A 12,180-nucleotide genomic window follows, 5' to 3' on the forward strand; every position below is an offset into this window, starting at 1 on the left:
GGGTCTAGTGTGTCTAATAATTTCTATTGAATACTTGTGACCTGAAGACTTTTGAAACTCCTTTTCCAATTTTTTTCAGAAAAGAAACTTTATTTCAATGCAGCAGATTACTAAAGATTAAAATAATTTGCAGTTGAGATAGAGTAGGACATTTCCCAATGAAATTGTGCATGTATGTTCTCTTTTTCTCTTTGCGCTTTCAATCTCATGGCTCAGTGTGTTGATACTCATAACTCACTGCTTTTGTAATTTTAATGTAAGAGTGCTATTCTATGTACATTTTTTTTAAAAAATCTGGTCATTTGGCAGGTATGAAGAAGAAAAAATGATTAACCACTGGAGGCTCAGTAAATGAAGCTTAGTTGAACTGTAAGTCTTTTTAGTTGAACAGTAATTCCATAACAGACTCCATTGTAGTTCTGTTTCCTGAAAAATTCCATCCACCAGCTTGCCTGATGGTTCCTTATTTTGCTTTTACCCCTTTTTCTTTCTACCTCCCCAAATGAAAAATGATTTAAGGCCTTCCTATGACAGTGAAAATAAGCAACCCAGAGCAAACTAATTTACCTTTCAAAACAATGAACTTTCTTTCCTGAGCAGATCCTAATAATAGATTTCATTTACTCAGAGTACTAACTTAAATGTAGGAAGTAGGCGCTTCAAATTTGTGCCATTATGAATTGTAGCTTCAACCTCAATGTGAAAGGAAAAGGAACTGCAATCTCTATGTTCTCACACTTGTAACAGTCTTAAGTAAGGTAAACAGTTGTACTTAGTACGCATCTTGGGAATCAGTTGTCTTAATTCTTTCAGTGAGTCCATGGGAAATTTTTTTGTTATAATTTTAACCACAAAATTCAAGTTTGAGAGAAAAAAGAAAAATGAAAATGTGATTAAATTTTGACTAGATCATTAGATTTGTGAATTATTTTGTGGTTGATACATTTTTAGAACTCATTTGCAAATCAAACTATTTTCTGGTGGTTAGGTTAAATCTGAATATTATTTGTATGCCGTTTTTTGGCTTATCAAATTTCTTGTTAATTTTTTCAACTGAATACGCAGTTTTGGGCCCCAGCTAGTTTTTTAATATATCAGTTAGAAATTCTTTCTACTGCTAAGAGTATTGATTGGATTTTCTGTCATTTGAGGATTTTAGTACTCCAGCACAATGTACCATTTAAACAGAGTTGAGTGCTATTTTTTTATGGGTAGCTAGTTTCTGGGCAACTCTGAAGGGGTGAGAAATAATTTCTCTGTGAGGTCAAATCCAAGTGCATTTGAAGTACCTTTCTGGGAGTGGAAACATAATTCCTTTGAATTTTAGCACTGATGTGGGCTTATTTTTTTGTGCAATGAAATTTGTATGGGATAAACTTTCTAATTAGATATATATCCAGGCTTATGTGTTTTGTTGTTGAGCAATAACTAAATTAGTCTGAGCCAATATTATTGATTTGCATTTATCCTGACATTGTGGAGGTTTTTGTTTCATGGATACTTTGTAGAAATATCCATTATGAATTTGAATGCTTAACCTGTTTAAGTGTTCAATTTTCTCTCCAGTGTAAAACATCTGCATATGATTACTGTATTTAAATAACTGAAAAAGTTTTTTATTAAATAAGAACAAAGTTGAATGAACTAAAAATAAAATTAATTGTTACAAAAAAACTTTGGAATAGCTTGTAAAGAAAGTTCTTGTTGCCTTAAATATCCGGCAAAAATTGAAAATTGCATGCGCAGACTACTGATACTCTTTGTATTTTATGCTGCTTGAAAGGTTTCACATTTTTTTAAATAGACACCCAAGTTTGGCGAGCTTACTTCTACAAAGATTGGTAACTCTTCAGGATTGCAATTAGTCGATCAGTTGAAACCCGCTGGTTTGGTGGAGGTGCCCCCACCGAGCACAGAACAAAATAACAATAAGCATTCTTGGGAAGCAAAATCTGCATCGCAGTCAGCAGTCCTAAATAATTTCGGTCAGTATTCCTAATTATTATCAAATGATAGTTGTGTATTTTTAACATCCTAGTGAGTCCCTGTGTTTTAAATTTCTTTTAAATTCCAGACTACATTTGTAAGTAAATTTAATTTCCTTGTGACTGTACATACTAATATAACCTTAATACAGCAGAAATTTTTATCATTTTGAAGAAAGGATGATCTAAGAATTATGCAATTTTGCATTTGAAGAAGATAGCAATTAAAGCAAAGCTAGCATCTTTATAAATTCCTGAAATTTACTTTGATATTTTGGATACTTTACAGATTTCAAGATTCAACCTGATCCTTCACCTGTTTTGCGTCAGATAACCCAACAACAGCAGCAATCCTCGGTTCAGCCAGTATTGGATTCCTTCTCTTCCCAAATCAAGTTAAGAGAACCATTGGTTGATGGCACTACTACTAAAGTGATGCAGTTGTTACCAAGCTCCACAGATAATCAGATAGCCAATGTACAACAGACACAGCAAAAACAACTTAAAACACAAAAGCGGAAGATACCACCTTCTAAAGTAAGTTGAGGACCAGACCCACATTTGACAGGATTGGCTCAGAAAAAATAATCTAAATCATTTTATGCAAAAATAAAGATTTTGTGCGAAAGCAATGGTGTAGCATGCTTTCAGTAATAGTACAGGAGGATATTAATACAGGTCGACCTTCTATAATCCAGCACGATTGGGCCCTGAGGAGTGCCGGATTAAGGAAAATGTGGAATTACAGGGGGATTCCATTAAGCAATAGCTAACTGCCTCATCATACCTTTAAAATATCATGTAAATCAGTACAAGTTAGATAATAATGAAACAAACAATAAATGAGTAGCAAGTGAAATTTTAATAAAGTAATATACTGTACAGTCACAGAAAAAATAAAGGGTACAGGTAAATGTAAAGGAGTTAACTTATTCAGAACATTTGAGCACTTCTGCTTCTAAAGTGAGACGTTTAATATACCTTCAGGCAAAGATACATGTCTGCAAGTGTGGGGTTGTCAGGATCATCAACATCTTCATCTTGAAAAATGAGTGAAGCATCAGGAACTGGTGCTGAAACTGGCACAACAGTTTCTTCAAAAACTTTTGATGATGGTGGCAGCACATCTGGGTGAGCAGAAGCAGAAGTCGGAGAAAGGGGGTCTTCTATACACCATATTCACGCGACCGCCAGGCGGTCGGGGTTTTGGTGCTGGGCTCTTCCCTCTTCACTCGCAGTTACTGAGGAAATCCTCGTTAGTTTCTTTTCCTCTGCTTAGTAATATGCTTAAATTCAGCGGGTCGCCACGTCTGATCTGAGGTCATAGGCAGAAGAGAACGGAGCGTTGGCCAGGCGACACTGGAGGGCAGTGTGTGACTGCCAGCAGCCGGGCGAGAAGGCGGATCGACCCAGCGCGCGCCAGTTCCCCTGCCGCTGTCGGGTGAGACAGGTGGGTGCCGGGTGGCCGCGCCTCATGCAAATGATGTTAATAAATGCAGGAAAACAAGCAGGAATCGCCTGTCTGTGCTTATAAGAACGCACCAACACGTGAACAGATCTAGCGCAGCCAAAAGAATGCACAGCAGATTGATACGGTGGCCTGGGAATTTTTAAATTACAGTTGTGCGGGATTATCAAAGAAAATGGATTACAGATAGTCGAATTATTGAAGGTCGACCTGTAACTATATTCTGTGTTTCTATGTTCTATACCATTATTGTGGAAAGAACAGAAGGCTGTTTGCAGCATATCTTCCTTTCTCTGGCCTGGTTATCTACCTTGAGATCTTTTAAGTAGCTCTAATGGGAATAGAGTGTTTTGAAAATGGAGTGTTTGCTTAGGCTGAAGGGTTTTTAAAATAAGTGAGAGATACTGAATCTTTTGTCCCTGCACAGTTCTTGTATTAATTAGCTACCTTGTGGGAACTATATTTCTGTGCTGAGTGCTCTCACCTGATCAGTCTTTTAGACACGGGGAACATGTTTTGTAAATTTTGCACTAAATGAGGAACCAAGAAACGATGATGCTTAGTTCAAGCACATAGCTGAACATACTGATGTGAAGTACCATGTTTCTGAGTTTCTTGGTTACCTCAGGAGTCACTTAGTCAGCATTGTGTCAGCTGTGACTCAGCCTATAACACTAACTTTGACATCAGCTAGTTGAAGCTCTGAGTCATTTCTGATGAACTTGACACTTGTATTTATTTATGTGAATAGTCAGGAGTAATACCTGTTGATTAGTTAGAATTTGGCATGGTATGAAAGAATACAGTCTCAATAAGGTCTACATTCTCCCCTGCGATCATGTGGATTTCCTCTGGGTGCTCCGATTTTCTCCCACATTCTAAAGATGTACAGATTAGTAGGTTAATTGTTAATTGTGCAATTGGGTGGTACAGGTTTATTGGGCTGGAAGGTTCTGTTGCTGTGCTTTATCTCTAAATACAAATAAATCAGAATCAATAAATGAGATTAGTGTAGATCAGCCTTTCTCAACTTTTTTGCCCTGGAAGAACCCTTGAAATAATTTTCAGGTCTTGGGGAACCCCTGCGTAAAAATTGTATTTACAACTTACGAGACGTTAGCATGATCAGTGAAGTTTTAGATATAATTGTCAATGCTCTTTTGAGTAGACAATGATTTTTTAGCCAAACTTTCTTGAAAAAAGGATAGTTAAGCTTAGCTTATCTTTCTAGAAATTAACCTTTCTTTCCCTATCATAAATTTTTTAAAACTCATAAGGAAAAAATAAATTTCTGTTAAATAACTGGTTTACGCCAAAATGGGATTTAATTTTTCTAAAGGTAGGCTTGGTAGATTTAATTTAAATAAAAGGTTATAAATTGATTTTAATTAAAAGCTTTACTGCTTCTTTTGGGATTCCAGCAGCCATTTAAAATAATCAGCACTTTTACGTGTTATATGATTGACTTGTAATTAAGTGTCTTCAATTTTGCAGGAGTTATTGCTTCATTTGTAAGTTGTTTGCCAGACTAGGCACAATGGAATAGGGGTTAATAAAATATAAAAAAGATTAGCATCATGAATAACTAAACAAGAAATCTGCAAAAAAAAACGAACACTTTACAATACAATTCACTTACAACCACACAATCCATCTATTACAACGTTTACAGAGCAAAGCAGCAGGCCAGCAGCTCAGTCACGGCACGTAAAAATTCCTCCTTTTGAATGAAAATTTCCCTTCAATTTTCTACTACACTGGTAGAGTTTGTCACTCCCATAAGGCAGTTGATGATGCATAAGGGGAAGTTGGGGGAGATAATTTAGGAGGGAGAACCTGACGTCAAGGCCTATTCAATGCTTGGAAAAAGCCTACCATCCTCCCCTCCATGCAATGCAGCACTTACCATCAGACGACTGACCTCCACTCTGTGCCATATGGCATTCCTCATCAGCCTGCTGTCCCCTCCTCTGTGCAACACAGCGCTCATCATCAGCCTACTGTCCTCCGTGCAATAGAACGCTCATCATCAGCCTACTGTCCTCTGTGCAATAGAACACTCATCATCAGCCTACTGTCTTCTCCTCTGTGCCATACAGCGCTCTCAAATTATCAACAACCTCCACTATCTGGTGTCAAAAACAGAATAAACGTGGTCCTCCTGCGCACTGCCATAGTGGGCTGAGAGACCTCTAATGACATTGTGAGCGGGACTGCTCAGTCACTGCTCACCACTGCAAGCGCTAGCATCACAGGTTGTGTGAAGTTAAAAAAATCACCATCTCTCGCGGAACCTCGGTTGAGAAACCTTGGTGTAGATAGATAAAATTTGGTTTGAATGTTATGACGGAATGACTCATTTCTGTGCTGAATCACTGACTCTTGATGAGATTGTCTCATATAACCAATTTGTCCAGCCACAGCAAGGAAAATATAGACAGATTAGTTCAGGCTAGACTGTCTATTTGGTGCTGTCTCATTGGAAGAGAACAGAAAGAATAGGAAGAAAATGGGTCTTCGAAACTGGTTTTAACTCCTTTTTGAACTCTGGGCCAGCATGAGAACCCAGGACTGACACTCAAAGGAGGAACAACAAACCTAAGCTACTTACTACAAGTCCTTGATAGGTAGTATACTGTACAAGTCATGATTACTTTTGTTTTATTTTTGTAGCCAGGAGCTTGAATAAAGCAAAGTATGCTATTTTTGCCAGTTGGTAGTGCTGTGTCTCCAATAGGAGTGATGTTGGCACAACAGTAGGGCAGTCCATCCTTATCTACAAAATTCCAGCTCCAGCATAGATTGAATTGATGGACAACGTTTTAGAAATGAGATATGTGTGGTCGGGGGAGTGCATGGCATGGTAGAGTGAATTGGGAGTTGCAAGCAGCAGTACTTTGGGTAGGGTGTTCGTTTGTATAGGAATGCTACTGCTTGGAGATTCCCACTAAGTCACACACCATGACTTGGAAAATGCATCTATGTAACAAAAAATATATTAAAATTTGTTCTGTCTTTTGATTCAGCAAATGGCATTCACAAATGTATTTACAAAGGAGTCACTATACATATGTTAAACCACAAGAAATCACTTTATTAGAGTTAAATAAAGCATGCAATACAGAAAGGAAAGCAAATGGTACAAAATAAACTAATACCATCCATTAAATGAGCTGATCTGTATAACGCCTGAGGGAATGGTACATCTGAACTTTTTCACTCTACCCCCTCAGTCTTTGTCTTGCCCTCTCAACGTACCTGTCCCTATCTTCACCAGCTCTTTATGCTGTCACTAGTTGTGACCTAACCCAAGAGAAGATTCCTCCATTGCACAATGAGAGTGTCCCTTTCAGTTCTCTTCAAGATCCCTTCAAAACTCTTAACATAATTCTTACCCCAGTACTTTCTCCTGATGAGGCACCATTTGGTAACTATACCTGCATAATGATCTCTGCTTCCCCAAACAACTATGTACTTATAATTGTCTACTCTTAAGGCTTTAGACATGTACTCCTATAACTTTCTCAAAACAAACCCACCTCCATGCTAACATAATTTTGTTGTACAGATTTCCATTCTGTTTTAGCATATACCAAAGAAGAATCACATTAACTCTTTCCTTGCAATCATTCCATATCCATTCCTTTGTTGGGTTCAAATCCTGTAACTTTCAGATTCAATTGCTCTGCAAGAGTTCCTTCAGAAGGATTGCAGATATTCAAGGGAACCCTTCTTAAGGGAAATTTGGGATATGTCATAGTTGCTGACCTCATCAGCTATGCCCAGATTGTATAAAAGAATGCAAATTGAATCACATCCCTCTATTCTCCAATAATTTTGTTATTTTGTTCATGTGAGACCAGACTGCAGTGCTGATATGTTTTGAGGGAAGGAGGTGATTTCTCCATTAACATCAAATAAGAATTTCATAGAAACATACTGCATGTAAGCAGGCTATTTAGCCCAACTCATCCATGGTTTGGTCAAGTTACTGGGCTAGCACACAAATTCGATCCTGAGGTACCAGTTTGAGCTCAGCCATGACACAAGGCAATCTAAATTTACTTTAAAAGAAACATGTATTTCAACAAATTTCATGATATATGCCAGTCATATTAAACCTGATTCTGATATTTTATATGTATACGCTAGATTCCATAATAATGAATGCTAAACTGTTGGATTGTCATAAAAGCATTGATTTGTCAAGGAAATTTTGCCTTCCTTGACTTCTAGGCAAGTCCTGATCCAGCAATGTTAGTGTTTTTGCTTCCTCAATTAGGAATGGGAAGTAAATTATCAGAAGTGTCAATATCCTGTGAATGAATACATCCTTTTAAAAAAAAAGCTGAAAGTAATTTGCCTAAATTAGCAATTTGCTGGCTACATTTGAAAGTTAATTGTAATCACGTGTTATTAGTTTTTTGGCCTATTTGATAACTTGCTGATTAACTGATTACTATTTATAAATGACAGTGTAGTCAAACCTTCCTTTGAGTATATCTGATTTTTTTTTAGGACTGAACGAAGAACCTCTCTTACTTGTCATCTGGTGATGTTCAATGCTTTTGATGAAATTGCTGTTTTCTGTTCCAAGCAGTTTGAATACATTCAGTGTTCAAAGGAGTGGAGTATATCTTGGATTTTAAGTGGTCTTAACAGCTTTTATATTCTTAGATAGCATGAAAGAATACCATTTAAGTGTTTAGATTCTAATTTGCGACAGTTACGTCTGTCGGTCTTAAAATAGGCAACTTTCCCCTTTTGAAAGGTGCTTAGATCTGGAATATTAGCAATTTTAACATCTTCATTTGTAAAGTTCTGATTTTTTTTGAATGTGACTTAGTTATGAAGTGTTTTCATTAAAGCAAATAGTTTCAATAAGCTGCAAGAGTGGGATGATTGAGGTACAATTATATATAGAATGGAGGAAAAATGCACCATGGGGTGACAAATCTTCACCTTATGTTGCATGTGCTCACCCAGGCATTTCCCATTTCTGGTTCAAAAATGCACTGTTTGTCTGTTTAGATTCCTGCATCTGCTGTTGAAATGCCAGGATCCACTGATGTCTCTGGGTTGAATGTTCAGTTTGGAGCCTTGGAGTTTGGATCAGAACCATCTCTCACTGAATTTCAAACAGGAAGTACAGAGACCATCAGTCAAACACAAAACCACTTGTTTTCAAATTCTGTAAGGTAAACTCGCATCCTCTTCTTCACCAACTTCCACTCAGTTTTGCTGGTTTTGAAAGCATCACTTGTATGTTTCAGTGTAAAGAAAATTAGATTAAAGTCATCTTTCTGTTTTCTAGACACTGAGAAACAGTGTTCTTAATTAGCATTGTCTTAAGACTGGGGAGGTCAGAGAAATTTCAATATGTAGAGGAAAAGCATTGTTGGAATACGTTAAAGGATAAAGTTCCAAAATTATAGTAGTTGCATACTCTGTATGTGCACTGTTAGCACTGAATGGGAACAGTTCACTTTCTGAAACAGATATGTTCATAAAAGTAAAATTGCCATGTTATATTGTTGTTTGTAGTGATTCAGTGTCACAGTTTTTATTAATATCCAGTGCAGTTGAAGAATCAACAAATCCATCTGCCATCACCTCTTCCAGTTCAGTGGTTTCCCAGAACACAACAGTGACTTCAACGATGGATCAGAATTCTGTACATGGAATGCCATATCAAAACTCTTTGGATACATCTCCAAAGGAAGCTTCTTTGCAAGTGAGTATCAAAATAGTGTTGAAATTGTGTGTAGGCAAGATTTTGGATAAATGAGAGTGAAGGGAATTGAAAGCTGAGGTGAAAGTTAGTTCGGGGAAGATAGGAGCCTGAGTGGAACTTTTAAACTCCAGTGTGGACTGATTGGAGTGAAAATATATCCAAAATTATAGTGGACTAATGCATTATAGTAGGCTTCTGTTTGATGCTCCAAACAAGCTCTTGCAGGCAAGATTAACACAATGTGGAATGTTCCATCAAGAGGTTACCTTAAGGGAGCTTAATTATAGAGGAAATAAAGCTTAGGTAAATGAGCATGACAGATAATTTGGGTTCAAAACATTCACATGGAGGAATAATGTTCCTGGAGATAATGCAAATAAATGATTGTGTTTTACATTATGGATGACTTGCTATATGTCAGATGCTAAATACAGTTAAGAATCAAACAAAATTCGGAATGTGGCCTTAAATTGTAAAAAGTTCAAAGAATATGAGAAATTATTGGTTAACTTAACAAGGGGAACCTGTTTTTTAGTGTGGGGGAATGTGAAATGTATTAATTTTAAGGCATTCAGATTGTTTATTGTCATCCTTGTCAACACAGTGTGCATAAAGAACTTTTTTAAAAAAAAGGTACAAGTACTGAGTGTGAATAATAGGCTGATTAAAGGCACTTAATCGCTCACATCAGACTGAGGGACTTGCATCTCTACAAAGAAGATCAAATTAATGCTGCATTTAAGGTGGTAAGATGTTTGATATGACAAAGGAAAATGGTGATGCTTGCCTACTTGGCATCTTATTTCAAGGTTAACTAATCATTTGATCAAAATGAGCAACATTGAGGGAAGATGTGCTGCCCCCTCAGTCAGTTCTATTCCCTTGTATGCTCTTCTATCCAGACTATTAGTGACTGGATTCCTAACAACGTGTAACTGGAAAATTCGTAGGATTTAAAATTTACCCAAGCAACCTATTGATATATATATATAATGCTGTTTTGGAAAGTTTCAGAAGTACCTGAAAATTAGTGGTGTTGAAAATTTAATCTTTGAAATTTTAAACCCTAGAATAGGCATGAGGGGTACCTTTGTGTGAGCAGAATATTTGGACTTTACAATTACATTGCAAGCATGTGTTTGTACTTGAGCACAACAGCTTGATAAAAGGGGTGCAGAATAAACAACATTTAAGCACTTCTTAATTCTTCGGTTCTCTGTGATGTTAGGTGAGCAAATATTCAATTTTTCTGTAACCTTAAATTTGTTTCAATAAAATAGATAGCTATTACAAGAAAGGTGAATTGAAAATGCTGATTGTCAGATAGCTAGTGGCATCTGCATGAAAAATATTGATTAGGTGGGATAAATGACATAGGGAGTCCCCAGGGCAGTAACTTGGAACAATTCGTAAGTCAGTAATACATGGAAGAGAAGTCGCTGTGATGGGTGAGCAAGCAGGGATGGGATGAGTGGTTGCCACTCAGCCTCACTGACTGAGTGTGTGGTAGAGACTGTTTGGCTTGACCTAGCTCCAATTGTTGCAGGTCTGGGAGAGAAGGCACAGAGAAATGTACCTTCTTCCCTCATTACCTTTTCCGATCTGGCATCTCCCATTGCCACTAGAAAATTTATCCCTATCTGCTGTGCCTGTCTCCCAAACATTCATTCATAAGCATGAGATGTCCATTAGTCGGGCATTTATAGCCTGGGAAGGACCTGTATACCTTGAACCAGGGTGGTAGTGGGACAGGTAAGAAACTAATTCTGCCCAACCTGAGTGCATTCTACCTTCTGTTTTAATTTCAGAGTGCCATCATCTGCAGTTCTTTACTTTTGTTTTAGATGAACAGCAGATAGTTTATTCCATGACATCTTAACAGATCCTTAACAGCAGTCAGACATTTCTATCTTGCATTTACAGAACAGCCACAATGATCTTGGGGCACAACAGGCACTTGAAGGTGAGTCATATATAACTGAACATTATTAGCGTATGTTTATGATGTGACTACAGTGTTAACATTGTTCTTTTGACTGAAGTGAGAGTTGGGTACAGGTTTCCCCCGCTATCCGAAGGTAGAGTGTTCCCATGAAACCGTTTGTAAGCTGAAATGTCGTAAAACGAAGAAGCAATTACCATTAATTTATATGGGGAAAATATTTTGAGCGTTCCCAGACCCAAAAAAATAACCTACCAAATCATACCAAATAACATATAAAACCTAAAATAACATGAACATATAGTAAAAGCAGGAATGATATGATAAATACACAGCGTATGTACAGTGTAGTTTCACTTATCAAAATCGGGAAGACAGTGAGCCAAAACCGATTTGTTGGGGAAAATCGGCACGTACACGTATGCGCACACTCTGGCCCACGCAAGGCTTCACTGGTCATGGTAGTCTTTCTAGGGGTAAACACACATTTAAAGCGGGTGTCTTTTTTCATAACAGTGCACATCCTCTTTCGGACAGCAAAGACAGGTACTAATGTAGGTCTTTCGAAACAGCGAGGTGTCATAAAGCAAACGTTCGAAAAACGGGGCCACCTGTGTGTGGTATTTGAGCAAGCTGTATGGATCTACGATTTGCACTAATGTTCAAAATTCAGTCCTGCATTCTTTTTTTGCTCAAACTTGTTTCACTATCCTGGTTATGCTGCTTGTTTTGCATACGTAAATTTAAGATTTAAATGTGAGGCAGAAGTAATTTGGTTATTAGTGTATGCTTATGCAGATTATTGTTATAATGGATATTGTAATGGCTTATTATAACAATAATCTACACAAGGGTACACTGATAACTAGATATTGTACTTAATATTAACAGCAACACTACTCCAAAATACCATCTTCCTTTATCATCTTTGAGACCACTTCAATTTCATTGCCTATTTCTGAGAGCATTTGCTCTAGAATTTGCGACAAAATTAATGACATGCTTTAAGCACTGGTTGTCACATAGCAGGAAGTCTGACAACTAACTTCTG

At 37.3% G+C, this 12,180-nt stretch overlaps 1 protein-coding gene and 1 non-coding gene across 6 annotated transcripts in view; both read left to right on the plus strand.

The window, feature by feature from the left end:
* Positions 1 to 12,180, plus strand: part of ubap2a (ubiquitin associated protein 2a) — a 107,110-nt gene that overhangs the window by 48,990 nt on the left and 45,940 nt on the right. For 3 of the 5 annotated variants that reach the window (XM_073064208.1, XM_073064209.1, XM_073064212.1), the window contains exons 12-16: positions 1,805 to 1,985; positions 2,275 to 2,522; positions 8,485 to 8,651; positions 8,998 to 9,187; positions 11,111 to 11,150. In XM_073064208.1, the coding sequence (XP_072920309.1) occupies positions 1,805 to 1,985; positions 2,275 to 2,522; positions 8,485 to 8,651; positions 8,998 to 9,187; positions 11,111 to 11,150 (826 nt within the window). The remainder of the gene's footprint in view (positions 1 to 1,804; positions 1,986 to 2,274; positions 2,523 to 8,484; positions 8,652 to 8,997; positions 9,188 to 11,110; positions 11,151 to 12,180) is intronic. The other 2 variants (XM_073064210.1, XM_073064211.1) reach the window with 1 other exon arrangement.
* LOC140738166 (small nucleolar RNA SNORD121A) lies at positions 3,994 to 4,074 on the plus strand. Its single transcript, XR_012101330.1, has one exon. It is a non-coding gene; the product is annotated as a small nucleolar RNA SNORD121A (small nucleolar RNA).

This window comes from Hemitrygon akajei, chromosome 13 (assembly GCF_048418815.1).
Source record: "Hemitrygon akajei chromosome 13, sHemAka1.3, whole genome shotgun sequence".
Classification (NCBI taxonomy): domain Eukaryota; kingdom Metazoa; phylum Chordata; class Chondrichthyes; order Myliobatiformes; family Dasyatidae; genus Hemitrygon; species Hemitrygon akajei.